The sequence below is a fragment of the Erpetoichthys calabaricus genome, chromosome 3 (assembly GCF_900747795.2).
Source record: "Erpetoichthys calabaricus chromosome 3, fErpCal1.3, whole genome shotgun sequence".
Classification (NCBI taxonomy): domain Eukaryota; kingdom Metazoa; phylum Chordata; class Cladistia; order Polypteriformes; family Polypteridae; genus Erpetoichthys; species Erpetoichthys calabaricus.
Window position 1 is genome coordinate 284,826,270 of NC_041396.2, and position 20,808 is coordinate 284,847,077.

A 20,808-nucleotide genomic window follows, 5' to 3' on the forward strand; every position below is an offset into this window, starting at 1 on the left:
AGGGTACAGGTCCAAGGAGGTTATGCTTGAGCTTTATAACACACTTGTTAGACTTCACCTGGAGTACTGTGTACAATTTTGGTCTCCACGCTACAAAAAGGACATAGCAGCACTAGATAAAATCCAGAGAAGAGCAGCTAAACTGATTCCGGCACTGAGTGATATCCTGTGACATTCTTTCATCAAGAAAACAGAGAGTCTTGTAACCACTCATTGCCAGGTAAATCTATTGATGATGAACTGCCTAAATTGAAAGAGCAACACCTCAAGTTTAGAACTACATGACTTTGAAGAGAAAAATAATAAGATATAAGTCCATGCAGACTGCACAAACACTACACAACTTGAAGACAAGATTCTGGGGCTGTCCAGTTGCAGTGTTAGCCACTATGCAGTCAGGTGTTTACTGGACCACAGTGGTGGGAGAACATCAAGAATGCTGTTCAGCCCCATCAGCATAATGTGTTGTGCTCAGTTAATTCCTGTTTCTGGGCTGCTTTCATTTCTTTTTTTTTCAAATTACTGCTGCTACTTTTGTACCTCTCTGCTGGCTTTTGTAGCATAAACTTGACTGGGAAAAGCTTGAACTGCAAATGAAATTGCGTGATTAAAAATAATAATAAAAATAGTCCTTACTTTAATACTGTACATAAGGGGCTGGGACTGAAGCCCTCGGCCCCTTTGGTGAGCTGAAAGTTTCAGGTTGTAGAAGAGCGCACACCTCCAAAGGTAAACACAGTACACTCAATCGAGCTCCCCCATCAGCTGGAACCTGACTTGAAATACCTTGCATGAAGGCAGTTTTACATACAACAAAAAGCAATAAAGTTTGTCAGCATAAAAAATTACATCGAACATGTGAAAGAAAATGAAAAAAGAATGTTGGACAAGACAAAGGTGAGAGTTGTTATAAACATTTTAATAATAAATTAAATTACTGAATGAACTTATTTTGCACAGCATCTCATTGTGGCAATGCCTTAATGCAGAAACACCACTGGAACTAATTCAAAGTTGGAAATCATGCTCTAATGTCATTTTCACAGACTGGTCTCCCCATTTAGCTCTACTTTTGGTTGACTTGTCTCTTCTGTTTCTGTCACCTGTGTGTCTTCATTTAGATCCTCATTTACTGCCCTCTTGAAGAATCCAATCTACAACAAAAAAAGAATTGAAATTGACAAGTCACCGTCTCAGTTCATTGTTTTACAATTGCCTGCCACCCTCTATGGGAAAAAAAAACAGGCTCCGAGTATTTACATTTATTTATTTAAAAGATTTATTTGTTTAGGAGTGGTATGGTGGCACAGTGGTTAGTACGGTCACCTAAATCTGGAAATAGCTCTCTTGTTTCAAGTTCCACTCAAAAGTGGATTAGACACACAGTTTCTGTATCTGTGTTGTTTTTGGCTTCTTTCCGCATACCAAGTGTGGGATTTATGCTTACCAAAATAAATATCTTTTATGAATTTTACTTTATTGACTCTTAATTCTATATATATATATATGATCTTTAGTTCACTATGCTGTTTAGAAGTAATTCCTATACAGTACTGAAAGGTAGCAATTGCTAGCCTCTGGGAACGATGCTTTCCTCATGAAATCTGCTATGATTTAGTTTAATTGTACTTGATTATGCAAGCAATTCATGACAATAATTAATCAAATTCTTTTGTCTCATGGACTGAAATTTATAAGAAGCACTTCCTTATTTTGCATTTTAAAGTCAATCCTGAGTGTGGAAATGTGAGTAATGGATAAGGACTAATTAATCATATCTCTAATTCACAAATATTATGTATAAAGTTGAAAAGGATCACTATGTATCCTGCTTTTGTTTAGGTTTCAGAACATCTGCATCCTCTGCAGTTTGCCTATTAGAGACATATAGGTGCTCACCAGAGCCTACTCTCACTTGGACAAAGCTGGCACCACAGTCAGGACCACATTCTTTGATTTTTCCAGTGATTTTTAAACACCTTTCAGCCTCATTGACTGGGGAAAAAGTTCAAGGTTTTGAATTTTGATGCCCCCACAATCTCCTGGATCATGGACTACCTGACCAACAGGCAGCAGTTTATGAGGCTGAGAATCTGTGTGTCAGAAATGTTGGTGTATAATACTGCAGGATCAGTACAATACCAGCGCTTTCCATCTACAGAAATTTTTAGATGACTTGTCCATCATAGGCTGCATTAATAATGGAGACGAGTCAGAGTGCTGGAAGGTTGTGGAGGACTTACTTGTGGTGCAGGGACCACAATCTGCAACTAAACATCGACAAGACAAAACAGCTAGTGGTAGACATCTGGCGTGCTAAGGAGCCTCTGAGACCAGTGGCCATTCAGAGGGAAAATGTGGAAGTGGTACAGAGCTACAAATACCTGGGGTTCACAAGAACAACAAACTGGACTGGTCTGACAAAACAGTGGCGCTGTACAAGAGGGCCAGAGCAGACTGGATTTACTAAGGATTCTCAGGTCTTTGGATGTGTGCAGCAAGCTGCTGGAAATGTTCTACCAGTCCTTAGTAGCCAGTGTGGTGTTCTATGCTGCAGTCCTCTGGGGAAGCAACCTGAGCACAAAAGAAGCACCATACCCGACTAAATTTATCATGAAAGCCTGCTCCATTACAGGGCCAACCCTGGACATACTGTAAACCATTGTGGAAAAGGGAAAGATAGCAAAATTGGATGCCATCATAAAAAAATCCCCTCCATTACCTGCAGGAGCTCTCTTGGAGCACTTTTAGTCAGAGGCTCATTCCACCACAGTGTGCTAAGAAGCACCTCTTGGGATCTATCTGCTCACTGCTATCAGACAATTCAATGCTTCCACCTGATGTATTCTTTAAGTTTATTTTTATTTACTTATTAATTGATTTTTTGATTGGCTACATAATCTGTCCTGGGAGTCTGTATTCTTGTTTTTTTATGTTTCTGCTGCTGTATGTATTTGAATTTTCGCAATGGGATTAATAAAGTTGATCTAATCTACGTTATTTAAAATGCGTACAATTTAAAGGAGAATAACTACTCTCAAAAATATGAATATGGATGAGGCTGGATTTTAAAATCTTTAAAATGACAGCCAATGAATTGAAAATGATTTAGAATTTCTGAAACCATAAATGCTTAATTTCATTTTCTATTGTATATTTAATTAACTTGGTTTATTTCTTCCACACAAGGTTAGGGTGTTTGACGAGTCCAGATTGGCATTCTGTGTGTGAGTAGACCCTGTGATGGACCGACACTCAGTCCAGGTTTGGTTCCTGCCCTGTGTCCAATGCTTCTGGGATGAGCATGCTGCACAGAAGAACTAGAGAAAGAAGAGAAGATCTGCACCATCACTCAAATAAGATATCTGCATTCCCTCAGAAATGGACAGACAAAAAGGACCTCTGCCAACTGAAGAGAACTTTAAAGCAGCTATGTATCCAGGCTTAAAGGCACTCATCTTTATCCTCATCCTCACCTGTATCATTTATATAGTTGTCTTTTAATAAGACAATTTTTAAATATTTTTTTTATTCTTTGTTGGTATTGGTTTTACTGTGTTTTATTAATATTGGTTTATTGCAATTGCAAGTTTATATTGTTCAGTTGGGCCAATGTACAGTGATAAGAGCATCTAGTGTGGGTGACTGCCATATTCTCATACGGGTTAAGTGGCTAGGAGGGAAAAAGCACAGTAAGTGGGCACCTGCTTGGGTATATGGCACAGGTGTAGAATGATGTTCAGGTCTGAAGACAGCTGTTTGGTCAGCTTATGTCAACCTAGTATAAGTCTGTTTACTTGAGGCAGTTGCCTTTTTCCTTATTTTACAGATTTCACAATGTCTTTCTTACTGTCACTGGAGCTATCAAACCTGCAGCTTGGGGTCTTCTCTTTACAATTCAAAGTGACACTTGCTTACTTGGACCACTGTTAAGCTGTGCTTGAAGCTTTTGTCTTAGGAGGCAACCATCATGCATGCTGTTGACTTTAAGAATGTTATCTTATGATTCTGTTGGGCCTACATGATCTGTTCATCTCAGAGTTTTCTCACTTTCTCAAGTTCCTTTTGATGTTATAGTAAATTGTCTTCAATGACACCTTGGCTTTCATTGGAATTTCTCTAAAGTAAAGACCTACACTTATATGGGTTAAATGACCTTTCCATCTTCCTTTGTTAATTGCCTTTTCTTGCCATTATGATATCAATATATGCAATATTGTCTCAATGATGCTTCAGAGGGTATAGCAGTGCCATTTGCTTCAGCATTGCATTTATACAGACAGAGGGTTTGCAAGGAATCAGCAAAAGTTGGGACATCTGTAGGAACTGTTTGCATCAACTTTTCAAATCTTAATAAACTTCTCTTGCTGCAGTTGTTCCCTAAAAATTCCTTTTTGTATAACACCGAAAATCAGATTATTTTTCAGTTTTGGGTATCCTAAATATTTTTTTTTGTTTAACCTCTGGATCTTATCACTTACCTTTGTGCCATTTCTAGGCAATTCACTGCTTAAATTTCAATAAAAACTTAAAAAGTAGGGGTGTTCTAAAGTATTTGATGGCATATATTGACTTAAAATAAAAACAGGAAGAAGACATCCTCAAATGTAATATTTGTTTTTGCATTTCTAACTTTTAACAAGTGCTTATTTTTGTTGTATTAATATTAGTAATAATAAGTGACTGGCATTTCTGCCTAAGAATTTCAGATTATTAGATTATAATCTGTTTTTTGGCAGAGTCAATTCTGTGAGCATCAAATGCAACTCACAAATCGGCTATGGACAAGGAATCAGTCCATCACATGGGTCCTCTAGACCAGTTTAGGTTCAACAATCAACTTGAACACCATACATTTGGGATGTGAAAGGAAATCAATGTGGATAAAGAGACAATGACTGAGAGCTGACAGCAGGCATTTGAAACTGTAAGGCAGGAGAATGTCACCATTTTGTTTGCAATGTTTTAAAAAGCAGGACAACAAACCAAAGGAGCAAAGTGGTCCTTCAAGTGTAGTTTGTGTGGACTAAAATGAGGCTTACTTTGTAAAGACCATAACAGATGAGAAGGAGAAGCAGTAGCCCCCCGAACGTGCTGCCCAGAATGATTGGTGCATAGTTTACTTCGTGAAATATTTCCAGTTCTGACTCCACCTGCTCAATGAAAATTAGACAGAAAAAAATAACTGAACTGCAAGCATTGTAGGGTAGATTAAAATGATGTATTATTAAGTAACTTGATGCAAAAAACAAGACATAGGCAAAGGATCTACTGCACTGTTTAACACTAGAATTACCAAAGCCTACGAAAAAACTCGTAAATTCGTCCCACCTTAAATCCCCTTTTAGAATAAAAACATAAATTTGATTTGAGTATGTAACAGCGTTTAAAAATTTATGGTACTTATAAAGGCTAGCTTTGTTTTTTTTTTATTCAGTTTTATTCTCCCAGCCACGTTCACGCTCCCCCCATATGACACTGCTATTTTCAAATAAAGACGCGCTATAATATAGGTGAACTCAGATGATGATGAGGGTTCTGCATTGGAGAATGAATGCACGTCACACTTTTGCTGTCGCTGTCCTTTGTATATGTACATGGGAAGCTCTGCAGTCTACTTGTGACTTTACACTGTAGGAACTAAGTACATTAATCAGGGTAAATAGGTAAATAGCATTCAATCTGACTTTTATATACAAAGTACAGCGGCGAAAAAAGTGCGACATGAATTCTTTCTCCAATGTAGAACCCTCATCATCATCTAAGTCCAACTCTGCTATATCTTTCATCTCTCTCTATACCTATGTCTCTGTTTTTTGCAAGTGCAGCTTTGACATCATGGACCATAAGGTGCATACTAATTTAGCGTGAGCAGGAACACTCAATAAAACTGAATAAAAAAATTAAAGTGACAATGAGATACCAAGAAGGCAGATTCACCAGCGTTTGTATGTCAGCTTTTATCCATCCAGATCAGAGAATTCCCAGTTCCATTGTCTCAAAACACCACTCACATCTACAGTTATTCCCAGTTTCAAATAAAAACTAACAGGGTCATATCCCTGGGGTGCGGTAGTATGTTTTGTGATCGTGACTGAGATAATAAAAGTGAAAAAAAATGCTAACTTTTACAAGTACTACAAATTTACACCGGTTGTTACAGATGCAAATCAAATGCATGTTTTTATTGTATAATATTAACAATTAGAGCAGCTCACTACTCCAAATGGTAAACATACGAGACAGTCAGGATCAAACCAGGGGCTCCTGATTACAAATCAAAAATTCTTACCGCTGTGCCACGGAAGCTGTTGTATCGTCCTCATACGTTTTGTGAAAGTGTTTATTTGATCTTTGGACTTCAGGCTTCACACATTATACAGTTTATGTCTACATTTGGTCATTTATTACTAAAATAAAAAAAACGTTTCTGTTTTAACGATGTATTTACATAGATTGTTGTAGACACGGAACACAAATGAAATGCATGTATTCCAAATAACAATCTATTATTTCCCTATACAACTCTAGGTACCTGACACCCAGATAATCGAGGCATGAGATGGGAGAACTTTGTGCCCGTTCTGCGGCGGTGGGGGATGGAATAGTAGGCTGCTTGCTGCTTCTCTTGATTGGCACATTTACAAGACAAAAGACGCAGACAGAGAGGTGCGAAGGGATTTAATGTGGGATGGATTAGCGAGTTTTTTCGTAGGCTGTGGTAATTTTAGTGTTAATATTGCAATGGAGTACATCCTCTGCAAATGACACCTTTAAACTACTGCATTTAGGGAAGCACAAGCAAATGAACAATAGCAAATAAAATTGGATTGGTTATATCACATTATGAGTAGATTTACAAGAATACATATATAGAAATCTATATCCCGTTTGTAATCATTTTGAACTGGACACCATTCTGTTACTAGACATACAGAATGAACATTAAGACACATAAGAAGTATCAACTTATGGATTGCTTATTTTCAACTCTGTATGTTATCAGATTTTAATCCAAATGATACAACACATAAAGGGAAGCAGATTAAATAAATAACACCAAATATTGGCCCGTGTTGTCAAAAAGCAAATGGTGTGAAAAACATCCATGAAAAAAAAAAATTCTCATGCACAGCATTGTGGGAATTACTTCTTTCCTGTGAACATTCAATGCAGAGTTTTCATGAAGTAACTTTTAATAAAATTTTAACAAACATTGCACACACATTGCATGGTTTGACCATACAAATGGATTTCGGACATGTAGATTATATATATATATATATATATATATATATATATATATATATATATATATATATATATATATATATATATATATATATATAACTTTTGGATTGAGTATTCCTTTAAGGCTAGAAGCCATTTAAGAAAAGAAATCAAAATTCCAAACAACATGGACTCACAACTGCAAGGTTGAATTTTTCCACGGGATACTGGAAGAACTTCTCATTGTCGTATGACAGCTCTCCATAGCTTGTTACAGTACGCTTGTGGGCATTCATCTGTGAAGGAGGAGTATACAAGTCAACCATTGACTAGATAACAATTAGGTCAGAATTGGAACAGAAGAGTCGAGGTGAATTTCAGACATTGTTGTTGTTGATTTACTATAGAGCACAGTCTCTCAACTGCGCTTCAATTCAATTACTATAGAATTTCACTTCAGCAGTTGGTTTAGATTTTGTGAACTACAGGGATCTAAGGATTAGGGTAATACTTGCTCTGAATTCATGTAAGGGTTTCACCCCTGGCTCAGGTATCTTAGCTTACTATTTCATCTTTCTGTTGTTCTTTAAAAAGACATTGACAAATTTTTGGTACCAAAAAACAAAAAACACAAATGTCTTTGAAATAATTTGAAACTGACAAAAGTAATTGGCACCATTCATTGTGTATCCTGGTGCTCTCAATGAGATGTCTGCTCCTGTCCACAGGTCGTTTGGCCCACTCTTCTTTAGCAAACTGCTCCAGCTGGGTCAAGTTTGAAGAGGACCTTCTCCAGACTGTATGCTTTAGTTTTTCCATAGATGTTTGGTAGGATTCTAATCAGGGCTCATAGAAGGTCACTCCATAATAGTCCAAGAGAGTGATGACTTTACTCCTTTAAACTTTAAACAGGCTTAGTGAGTGATTTCATGATTGGTAACATTTGTTATACTAATTAAGGGATAAAAACAACTTTGAAAAATCAATTTATTAACTTTTCTAGTGATACCAACAAATGTGCCCAGGCCATTTTAGAATATCATTGAAAAATAAGCAATACTTTGTCTTTTCACACTTGCTTTGCTTTACTCGATGACATCTTAAAGGCATTCAGGTAAACAGGGGCACAATTCCTTTTCATTTAATCAATTTTCGGGAGTTCTTGCATCACTTTTTTAATGGGCTATAAGGGTACCAACAAATTGGTATTTTGTTATTGAGTATGTCTTCGTTTTCTTCATTAGAGTGTAATAACCGAGTTCAAGATTTAGAGAGCCACGTAGCTAAATAGCTGCTAAGCAACACACATTCTAAAGATATGTCCTAATATGTAAATCAAGCAGTTCAGCGTGCCTGGGTGGGATGTGGGATTACAATTAAGATGAGGTATTAACAGACAGAGAAGGAGGAGACACAGAGTTTCAGTGGAAGGTCTATGAGTGAAAGAGAAACCAAGAAGGACGAGTCTGAAAAAAAAGTTTAACCTCAACGTCAACCTATATTGCTTGGGTTGCAACGTCGGCACTGAATGTGTTGAGCGGAGCAATGTGTGAAGATGAGAAGGAGTTGTAGGTAGTAGATTGGGGAGATAAAGAGTGTGCTTCAGGGCCAGGAGACTGAATTCAAACACAGTCTAAAGCCAGGGTGTTGGTCCAGTTTGAAACGTGAACTGAGAAGGGGTGTCTCTCAAGGCTGACGGGGTGCCAGGTGATGTTAAAGGTGTTATTGACTAAGTGATCTAAACTATTTTGGAGCACAGGGCATACTCCATTCCCAAAGCAATGCGAGTGTGGGGTTTGGTTTCCTATCAATGAATAAAGACTTATCCAGTGATTTTGAACATCCAGCACGCATGTACGTATGGTTCTTTCCTATTTAGTTGTGGTTGTTGCAGTATGTTTAAAAACATTGTTTTATTTAGTAATTTTATATTATTGCTTTATGTTGCTTATTTACTTTACTATTTACATGTACTTTAAGTTTTGTGCTTTGCTCTTTGTGTGTTGAGCTATGCAGGGCCACACAATGTTGCAGTTTGGTAAGATCCCACCAGACCACAAGATGGCTACTGTGGCATTAGCTTCTACTTCTGTCTAATGGTTTTTGGATTTTGTGATATCGTAAGTGCTGTCTTGTTTTGATTTTTGGAGTATTAACTTTTGCTTGTTAAAGGTTTAAGAATTTTGGAATTCTTGACTGGTTTTACTTAACTGGCTTGTCATTTAAGGCACTTATTTCCTGATCATGTTGTTTTTTGTCCATCATTGTCCGTCATTTTTGGAGTGAGTTGGATGAAGTGATGAACAGTGTACCCAAGGGACAGAAAATGTGTGATTGGAGCAGATTTAAATGGACATGTTGGTGAAAGGAACAGAGGAGATGAGGAGGTGATGGGTAGGTATGGTGTCAAGGAGAGAAATGAAGAAGGTCAGAGGATAGTGGATTTTGCCAAAAGGATGGACATGGCTGTGGTGAATACGTATTTTAAGAAGAGGGAGGAACATAGGATTACATACAAGAGCAGATGAAGATGCACATAGGTAGATTACATCCCATGCAGAAGAGTCAATCTGAAGGAGATTTAAGACTGCAAAGTGGTGGCAGGGGAAAGTGTAGTTAAGCAGCATAGGATGGTGTTCTGTAGGATGACGTTGGAGATCAAGAAGAGGAAGAGAGTGAGGGCAGAGTCAAGGATCAAATGGTGGAAGTTGAAAAAGGAAGACTGCAAGGTTGAGTTTAGGGAGGAGGAGAGACAGGCACTGGGTGGTAGAGAAGAGTTACCAGACAGCTGGGAAACTACAGCAGATGTAGTAAGGGTGACAGCAAGAAGGGTGCTTGGCGTGACATCTGGACAGAGGAAAGAGGAAAAGGAAACCTGGTGATGGAATGGGGAGGTACAAGAGAGTATACAGAGGAAGAGGATGGCAAACAAGAAGTGGGATAATCAGAGAGATGCAGAATGTAGACAAGAGTACAAGGAGATAAGGTGCAAGGTGAAGAGAGAGGTGGTGAAGGCTAAAGAAAAGGCGTATGATGAGCTGTATGAGAGGTTGGACACTAAGGAGGGAGAAAATGACCTGTACCGATTGGCTAGACAGAGGGACCAAGCTGGAAAAGATGTGCAGCAGGTTAGGAAAATAAAGGATAAAGGTGGAAACATACTCACAAGCAAGGAGAATGTGTTGAGCAGATGGAAAGAGTACTTTAAGAGGCAGATGAATGAAGAGAACAAGAGAGAGAAGAGGTTGGATGATGTTTGGGATAGTGAATCAGGAAGTGCAACAGATTAGCAAGGAGGAAGTAAGGACAGCTATGAAGAGGATGAAAAATGGAAAGGCCGTTGGTCCAGATGATATACCTGTGGAAGCATGGAGGTGTTTAGGGAGATGGCAGTGGAGTTTTAACCAGATTGCTTAATGGAATCTTGGAAAGTATACAGGTATATGTACGAGGGAAGTGTGACCATGGTAAGGTCTGCAGTAGGAGTGACAGATGCATTCAAGGTAGAGGTGGGATTACATCAGGGATCGGTTCTGAGCCCTTTCTAATTTGCAATGGTGATGGACAGGTTGACAGACGAGATTAGACAGGAGTCCCCATGGACTATGATGTTTGCTGATGACATTGTGATCTGTAGCGATAGTAGGGATCAGGTTGAGGAGACCCTGGAGAGGTGGAGATGTGCTCTAGAGAGGAGAGGAATGAAGGTCAGTAGGAACAAGACAGAATACATGTGTGCAAGGAGTAGAGTTGGCGAAGGTGGATGAGTTTAAATACTTGGGATCAACAGTACAGAGTAATGGGTATTGTGGAAGACAGGTGAAAAAGACAGTGCAGGCAGGGTGGAATGGTTGGAGAAGAGTGTCAGGAGTAATTTGTGACAGACAGTTATCAGCAAGTGTGAAAGGGAAGGTCTATAGGACAGTAGTGAGACCAGCTATGTTATATGGGTTGGAGACGGTGGCACTGACCAGAAAGCAGTAGACAGAGCTGGAGGTAGCAGAGTTAAAGATGTTAAGGTTTGCACTGGGTGTGATGAGGATGGATAGGATTAGAAATGAGGACATTAGAGGGTCAGCTCAAGTTGGACGGTTGGGAGACAACGTCAGAGAGGCGAGATTGTGTCCAGAAAGGCGAGATTGCACCGATCAGAAAGCAGGAGACAGAACTGGAGGTAGCAGAGTTAAAGATGTTAAGATTTGCACTGGGTGTGACGAGGATGGAAATATTTAGAAATTTGGACATTAGAGGGTCAGCTCAAGTTGGACGGTTTGGAGACAAATCAGAGAGGCGAGATTGCGTTGGTTTTTAGACATGTGCACAGGAGAGATGCTCAGTATATTGAGAGAAGGATGCTAAGAATAGAGCTGCCAGGGAAGAGGAAATGAGGAAGGCCAAAGCGATGTTGTGAGAGAGGACATGCAGGTGATGGGTGTAATAGAAGAAGATGCAGAGGACAGGAAAATATGGAAGAAGGTGATCCGCTGTTGCAACCCCAAACGGGAGCAGCCGAAAGAAGAAGAAGAAGAAGATTGTCACTGTGGACAAGGGGGATTTACAGTTCCCTTCCACTAAATTTGAAACTTGAAGCCTCTAACACTCTTTGTTGGGCCTGTACAGGCCAAAAGCCTGAAACTCAAGCTTTGGATGGTTTTTGTTTACTGGGCTTCTTTTGAAGCATAAAGTCTGTACATCTTACTGTTAAATAGTCTATGTTTTACGCTTAATCACAACCAGCAATTGCCACTCAGTGAAGCAGTAATATTGTTACATTTTTTGTGCAGTGTTTGCACATTCTCTGTGTCTGTATGTTTTTTTTTTCTCCAGACATCATTTTAGTTTAATTGGAGACTTTATTCCAAATTATCATGACAGGTGTTTAACGGCCTGCGGTGGGTTGGCACCCTGCCCAGGATTGGTTCCCTGCCTTGTGCCCTGTGTTGGCTGGGATTGGCTCCAGCAGACCCCCGTGACCCTGTGTTCGGATTCGGCGGGTTGGAAAATGGATGGATGGATGTTTAACAGCTAGTCTTGCTCAAAACTGAAATCCGGGTCAGGGCCAAAAAAACTGGCAATAAGTCAACCAAAACACAAGGAATCTAAATTGAAGATACAAAGGCGTTCAAAACCTAACACTGGGGTCTACTTGCTGTTTGTGCTAACTACCCTAGAAATAGAAACACAAGGGTTTAATCCAACCAAGGGATAACATGTGGAGTGATAATCACAATATTATACCAGCACCAAGTAATTAATGCACAAAATATAGTTTAAGTGCCCAGGATGAAGGACTTCTTTTCTGGCTGGTAGGCCGTAATGAAAGGATGGCCAGATTACGGACACTAGCCAGTCGGGATGCCTTATAATTCCCGTCCTGGCTGGAATGCTGGAAGGAAGACTGGACTGGTGAGAGCTGGAAGCCGGGAGCAGTCCATCCCCAAAATTAATAGATGGCAGTGTTCTCATAAGTAGTCTCAGTTTGGACACCTGCAGGGCTACATGAGAATTGGAGTTCAGAAGCTAGCCACGTAGGGGGTCCTTGGATGATGACAGAGGACACTGCCAAGGGAGGACCTCCCTTGTTTCTGTGATACCTGGAAGTGCTTCCAACTAGCCATGACATGCCACTGGAAGTACTGCGGGGTCCAGCTTTAGAGGAGCCCTCCACCATAACTCTAGGAGCCAGAGTTAGGAGGTAGAAGGTGAAACTTACTGGAGCAGAAACAGAGAGAGAAAAGAGAGAGAGAGAGCGAAAGAAAAGGTATTCAAGTCAGTATATTGGCTGTATTAATTGTCATATTTGAGGTGTGTGGATTAAAAAATTCATTATTTTAACAAGGCTTTCTCATAGCTTCATTTTAGTTTAAACCTGCTAGGCTGCAGCAGCGGGCAGCAGGGGTGGCCTTAGGCATGTGCAAACTATGCACCTGCACAGTGCTGCCAAATCCCAGGGGCCGCCACGCCAATATATATTGAATATAAAACAGAAAGAAAAAAAAAACGACACAGCTGACAGCAATGTGGCCAAAAAACATAATGTTTCTTGTTAATTAGTACTCTGTATTTACAAATGTCGCTAGAGTCGGAGCAGTAAGCTATATGTAGTATTATAACGTTGTACCGTAATGAGAATATCATGGGCCGCCACTTGGTTTTCAAGTTACGGACACACGTATATAGAAGTGTGTCATGAGCACGAGACGGCTATGCAGTGTCCGCAACGGATGTGGCCATCCGCCGTGCATAAGATACCGTATTGACATTGCCAGGCGAAGGGGCCGCCGATTCTTTCTCTGCCCAGGGCCGCCACGAGCCTAGAGCCGCCCCTGCTAAGGCTACACTACTGACTGGGCTGCTGAGACTGTCCACTGGGCAGAACTGACCATCACGAGTAGTAATACCCCACATATTTTCACGTTTTTTTGCTCTAGTTTCATGTAATTTTGTGCTAGTATTGTAACGAACAGTTAGTGCAGACTACAGCTGAAGATCTGAAGTGGACGCGAGAAGTTGGTGAGTTATTTATTAACATATTTTTGTGATTTTGAGTTTGTAAAATTATTGTAGATCAGTTGGCTTTTTGCATATCGGCTTATTTTACAATATAAACTTTGAAGTAAACTTAGTAAAGTAAAATTTGATTTTTGGAGGATTTGTTTTCCAACTTGAATTACTGAGCAATGAATTTAGTGAGCATTTTCGTGATTTCAGTTCACACAAACAGGGCATTGCGCTGTTCTCTTACAACGTTGAGAATGCGCCTGAGAATATCCAAATGGAATTGATTGAAGTGCAGTCAGATTCTATTCTGAAGGCAAAATACAATGAAGTTGGTGTGCCAGGCTTGTATGCTTACCTGCCACCCTCGTATGTGCAGAACTGTAAGTTGGCATCGAGAGTACTGTCTATTTTCAGAAGCACTTACCTTTGTGAGCAATTGTTTTCATTAATGAAAGCTACCAAAACCCCACATCGCTCAAGACTTACCGTCGAGCACCTTTCATCCCTCATAAAAGTTGCCACTGCACAAGATTTCAAGCCTGATATTGACGAACTGATTACTAACAAGAGATGCCAAGTGTCAGGACAAAAGAAATAAATCTCACACTGTAAGGCTCCTATATAAGCAATGAATATAATATAACGAATATAATATAATAAGGACCTAGCTAAGAGGCTTAAGACTCTAATTCTACACTGTTGTACGGAGACTGTATGGAAATAAATTGCTTTTCTTTAAACTTTAAGTGTTACATTTTTTAAAGTTTTCAGTATTGGAAAGAAAGCTACAGTAACTTTGTATAATAGTATAATAGTATTTGTTACAGTGCGGCCCACTGACGTACGTATGGCAGTCGAAGCGGCCCACCAATGGTAGTGAGTTTGACATGCCTGCCGTAAAGCACTTTGAGCTACATTATTTGTATGAAAACGTGCTATGGAAATAAATGTTGTTGTTGTTATTTGAACCCAGAGTGATGTTAATTCTAGTGTGTCTGGGGTTTGGGGGCTTAGTGGTCCTCCTACTGTTACATCAGAAAGATAATAAATGAAAACTTTTTTAATTCACATGAAAATGATAAACAACTCCCAAAAACAAACTGTAATGTTAACCAAAATTAAACTAATTTCTAGAAATATGAGTGAGGGTGTCTTGCAATGGACTGGAGCCCCATCTATAGCTGGTTGAGACTTAGATGGCCTGGACTGGCTACACTTCCAGGATTGCACTGGTTTGACTGGCCTTTCAACAACACCACTCATTTTAAAGCAGTGTATTAACTGAACTGAATCTACAGCAAATGTAACCTACTTGTATATTTTTGGTGATATTTCCAGAAAGAACAAAGGTGACTGGCTGCTCTTTACTTAAAAGAAGAATGGAGCATCTGATCCGTTGGCAAAGAGTTTCATGACATTGCTGAGGAAGCTGAAATGAAAATAAAAAGTGATTAATTTGAGTTTTTTTGGGAGTGGGTATGCAGTATTTCACACAACAACTGAACATTTAGCTTCTAGAACTAGTACTGGTACAGTATATCGCAAGATGTCTTCTCTTGCGCATATCATCATACCATATTTATATCAATTAATGAAAAGTAAATGACTTCCCACAAGAAGCCAACGTTGACTAAGCTCAATTACAGAAATACTCTTAAACTAACAAAGCACAGTAGCTGTACAGTGCATACTAAAATATCATATGGAAACAAAGAACACTGAAAATTCATTGTTACACAGCAGTATGAAATTTACCACTTCTTTATAAAACCTTATAGCAACAAAGGAAACAAGTTAGAGACGTTTGCTAATTATTACAAAATAATTCATTTTTCGTAATGTTCCTATCACTTCTGCTGTCATTTCTCTCTCAAAATAGTGGCATAAAATGTGAATATTTAAAAACATTATTTACTTTTGAACATCATAAATTTAGTCTCCCATTTCTGTTAGAAGTTGATGGCTTTAGTGTTAGTAGTAATTATGTGTTATTCTGTTTCTTGTGTTGAGTTTTACGGTCACTACTTGATTTTATATATATATATATATATATATATATATATGGTTGAAATAGTTTACTGTCAAATAAATGCAAAGAGTACACGACACATGTTTCGCCCTCATTCTGGGCTCATCAGGTGTACACACTTCACTGCACTCCCTCTCGGGAATCGAACCTCGGACGTCAGCGGTGATGCCCCTAACGTTGCGCCACGGCGTGTGGTTCGTTTATTATATATATATATATATATATATATATATATATATCCCTTTTACATATAAACACTTTCATACAATTACATACAGTAAGTATGTTTTCAGAATAGACTTCATTGATATTCCCCTATAGAATAAGGAAATGTAATTCTCCTTTCACAATTATACAAAACACAAAAGTTCATCCATTCTCTCTTACCTGCACCTTTGAGATATTTACAGATGTACTGCTTTCCTTAGTCTCTGTGGTGGGCTTGTCATTTAATATTACACACATCGGATCTGTTTGGTTCTGTTGATTATAAACATGAAGGATTTAGAGGCCATTCAACTAAGAAATTAATTCTGTTAATGAAGAATGCTAAGCTTTGACAATTAATAATGTGTACTCCTATATTTTCAATTTCAGACTAAGTGGTGTCATTGGCACTTGGCTCTCTCATGTAGAACACAATCAAATAAGAACAAAGAAATACATTTGTGTTAAGAAGGAAATACAGCACAGTCTGCACTGGATTCAAATTACAGATTAGTAAAAATTAATATCTCTGGGTATGCATCGCTTTCACAAGACTAGAAGAAAGTAAACAAGACCATATCTGGTAATGTCCTTTAACAGTTCAAAAAACACAAATCCTCCTCGGAGCTCTTGAGATGTTACATTGTCATGTAGTAATAGTTCTCAAATTTTTCGGTCTTAGGACACTTATTCATTCTTAAACATTGGGGATCCAGAAGAACTGTTCATGTAACTTACAAATTAAAACAGACATTTTAAAAAATGTATTAATTAATACATTAATAATTTAAAATTTTTAATAAAAGCTCGAAACATGTTAAAATAAATAACATTTTTTAAGGAAAATCTATATTTCCCAAAACCAACTTTTTTACTAATATCTTAAATGTCTGGCTTAAAAGAAGAGAGCAGGGAGGTATCTGCTTCTGCATTCAGTGCATTGTGATATGTTGTTTTGGTTGAAGTGTATGAAGAATATCATGCTTCACATAGATACCGTAAATACCCGCATATGGGACGCACTTTTTTTCTTAAGAAGAAGGCCTAAAAACCCAAGTGCATTTTATACATGGATACTTTTATTACAAAAATTATAAATCTATATATAATTCACGAGCCCCGCCCACCAACAATTCACTACGCACGACACGACAGAGCCCCGCCCGCCAAATCTAACCCTCCTCCTGCCACACATGCAAACTATTTTACACGCTGCACACAGCGATTCCCAAACATGATTACGGTACCTTTCTGCTGCCACACATGCAAACTGTTTTACACGCTGCACACAGCGATTCCCAAACGTGATTACGGTACCTTTCTGCTGCCACACATGCAAACTATTTTACACGCTACACACAGCGATTCCCAAACGTGATTATGGTACACTTCTGCTGCCACACACGCAAACTGTTTTACACGCTGCACACAGCGATTCCCAAACGTGATTACGGTACCTTTCTGCTGCCACACATGCAAACTATTTTACACGCTGCACACAGCGATTCCCAAACGTGATTACGGTACCTTTCTGCTGCCACACATGCAAACTGTTTTACAAGCTGCAAACAGCGATTCCCAAACGTGATTACGGTACCTTTCTGCTGCCACACATGCAAACTGTTTTACACGCTGCACACAGAGATTCAAGAAGTGTTCAGTCATCAATAAATAATTATGCGGCGCTCGTTTATTACCATCTAATACCGTATCAGAAATATATTATAAAAATTTCAAATTACAATACCTTATTCATCAATATTTAATCCTCGTCATCACTGTCCTCATTAAGTAAAGCATCCCACTTCTGTTGTGCTATACAGTCATCATGATAGTCCAGCTCTTCCTCCTTTTGGTCATCGTCAGCGTCGTCAGTATCGTCCATCCAAAGAATGTCGTCTTCCGTGCCGTCTAACATGTTGCTGATACAACATTTCTTAAATCCCTTCACCACGGTCTTGATTGGCAATTCTTTCCAGGCGTCTACTATCCATTGGCAGATTGTAGGCATGTCGACTTTCCTCATGTTGCCGCCCTTGGTGAAAGTGTGTTCACCGTTAATCATCCATTCTGCCCATTTTTTCTTTAGTGCTGCTTTGAATGGCTTATTCACGACGGCATCCATTGGTTGCAGAATACTGGTCATGACGCTGGGGATGATGACGAGGTCTGTATTGTGTCGCTTCAATCTGGATTTAACATCGTCGGTTGTATGGCATCGGAAGGCATCTAACACCAGCATCGATCGTTGTTTCCCTAGACCACCGTCACGTTTCATCCATACTGTTTTCAGCCAGTCGTCCATTATGCTTTCATTGAACCATCCTTGTTCTTGCATTCTGACTATCACACCACTCGGGAACTTGTCTTTGGGCATGGTTTTCCTCTTGAAGACGACGTACGGTGGTAACTTTGCACCATCAGCCATACACCCAAGCATCACGGTGAAACGGTTCTTTTCGTTTCCAGTCGATCGCATAGTGATGGTCCTTGCGCCTTTGATGTTTACTGTGTTCTCGGATGGCAGGTCGAATGTCAGCGGAGTTTGGTCGGCGTTTCCAATCTGGCTCATGTCATAGTTGTATTTCTGACGCATCTTGATGACATAACTTTAAAATTTTGTTAATAACTCCTCGTGGTCGCTGGGTAGTTGCTGACTAATAGTAGTTCTTCGTCTTATTGAAAGCTTGTTTCTTCCAAAGAATCTCCAACACCAGTTCATCGACGCCTTGAATTCTGGAATGTTTTGCTCTTTCGCCAATCTTAGAGCCTGTAAACAAACGGTAGTGGTGCTGACCCCCAGGCAGTCATGACGGGAATCTTCAATCCATTTAATGAGCGCCTTTTCCAGGTTAGGGTGGTGAGCCTTCGAGCCTCTGTTCGCCCTCTTTACCTTTCGCATTTCCTTGATGGTACTTTTGGCTTTTCTCCATTTTCGGATTACGCATTCTGTCGGACCAAACTTCCGCTCAGCTGCCCGGTTCCCGAGTTCTTTCGCGTACGTAATCATTTCCAGTTTAAACTTTGCAGTATAGCTCTGCCGTGTTGTCTTCGCCATGTTGACTGGGTAATAATGAACAGCTACCATACCTCTTTAAAACTACATAATGGGATATTGGACTTTATGATCGTGTGCGCATGTGTCAGTGCCTCTCATTCGCCTTCGATGGCTGTGTGACAGGACAGAGAGGAGTGGTTTCAATCCAATTTGAATTTCAAGCTTTGTTTTCAAGTGACAGTCGGTTAGCAGTGCTGCAATTGTAGCTACCGGGGTATGCCTCAGTCCGTGCGCAATTAGCCGTTGCCCCCACACTGGCATTTCACACCATTTCAAATTTAAGTATTTTTCAGATGTAGCGTCGCTAATACTGTATCGATTTTGGAGAATGACACGGCGTTTGAAAGCTCATTTTACTATACATCCACCTGTATGCCTTATTGTAACATTTGGAAAGTGTTTTATTTTGAATACAGTAGCCTCCCGCTTAAGTACGCACCCGTTTAACTATGCATCCCGGTTAAGTACGCATATTTTTCCCTAAAATTCTGGGTTCAAGATTTATTAGTTAAACATGTCCATCCATCCATCCATTTTCCAACCCGCTGAATCCAAACACAGGGTCACGGGGGTCTGCTGGAGCCAATCCCAGCCAACACAGGGCACAAGGCAGGAACCAATCCCGGGCAGGGTGCCAACCCACCGCAGGACGTTAAACATGTCATAAATCGTTATTTGGCAAAGGTTTTGAAGTTTCTTGCATTTGGCTTTAAGGGAGACAGCCCGGATCTTGCTCTGAAAGGATTCAAACAATTTCTTAAGATCATTGAATGTATCATCAGCTTCAGTTTGAACTTCAGAGCAGAGCAGCTAATCCTCGATGTCGAGAACACGCTATGGCCCTCTTACTGGGTGCAGATGTTTTGCTTAGCTTCGAGATGATGTCGCAGCATTGAGACTCATTGAGACACTTGCCGTTTGGTTTCTTCGACATTGTAGCGAAATGCAAGCTATTTGGGAGTGGCGGCTAAGTATGCACAAACTTCGCAGGTTCAAGTTGCGTATTTAAGCGTGAGACTACTGTATTCACGTCACCGATACGTCATTTTTGCCGTCTAGTACTGGTATGTTTCTCGCTCTTTCTTGTTGTTCAGAGATACTCCAGCCTAACACAAACACATGGATACAATCACTGGCGCTGGCGGCAGCAGCTTTTAATTAGTACCCCGGTAACACAAAATCAGGATGTGTCCTATAAACGGGTACACAGGTTTTTCCATGGTTTTTAGGGTCAAAAATCCACTGCGTCCTATACATGGTATCGTCCTATATGCGGGTATTTACGGTATGTGGGTGTGAGAAGCGCCTTCTGCAGTCTCCATGTCTGTAAATTTGTCTGACTGCATGAAAAATTTCCCCTACAACTGGACTGGTTTTGTTGAAATTTGGCATTCTTTCTCTTCCAGAAAATTTGTGAGGTTTCAATTAGAGGGTGCCATACGGAGTTGGGAAATTTCAAAACCTCCCTTTAAAAGGCATTGGTGAATTTCTAAACTCGCCTATCTTAAAACGGAGAAGCGTGCTGCATGACTTCATTTATGGATTAGTTAACTGTTTTGAATTTACTTTGAGAGAGATCAATTGACATTGCATATTTTATATATTTTTCTCTTCTACTCATCCAACAGCTGATGTCAAAGCAGATCCTCAATACAAGTTAGCCAAATGCATTGAGCATCGCTCCATAAGCACAGACTGAACGAATGTGTACAAAGTCTGAATGTTACGCTAAACACAAACCCAAGGCTGCATTCTCCGCACATTGTAATGATCACATTTTTCT

At 39.6% G+C, this 20,808-nt stretch overlaps 1 protein-coding gene and 1 long non-coding RNA gene across 2 annotated transcripts in view; one reads left to right on the forward strand and one right to left on the reverse strand.

The window, feature by feature from the left end:
- Positions 1-898: 898 nt before the first annotated feature.
- The window catches only part of LOC114649054 (integrin alpha-X-like), a 193,280-nt gene continuing 173,370 nt past the window's right edge, over positions 899-20,808 (reverse strand). Inside the window, exons 26-30 of the mRNA XM_028798469.2 lie at positions 16,148-16,240; positions 15,044-15,160; positions 7,428-7,526; positions 5,043-5,153; positions 899-1,154 (exon numbers count right to left, since the gene is read on the reverse strand). Of these exons, the coding sequence (XP_028654302.1) occupies positions 1,041-1,154; positions 5,043-5,153; positions 7,428-7,526; positions 15,044-15,160; positions 16,148-16,240 (534 nt within the window). The 3' untranslated portion in view covers positions 899-1,040. The remainder of the gene's footprint in view (positions 1,155-5,042; positions 5,154-7,427; positions 7,527-15,043; positions 15,161-16,147; positions 16,241-20,808) is intronic.
- LOC127527015 (uncharacterized) overlaps positions 9,824-20,808 on the forward strand; it is a 157,000-nt gene continuing 146,015 nt past the window's right edge. The window contains exon 1 of the long non-coding RNA XR_007934371.1: positions 9,824-9,916. This is a non-coding gene — a long non-coding RNA (uncharacterized LOC127527015). The remainder of the gene's footprint in view (positions 9,917-20,808) is intronic.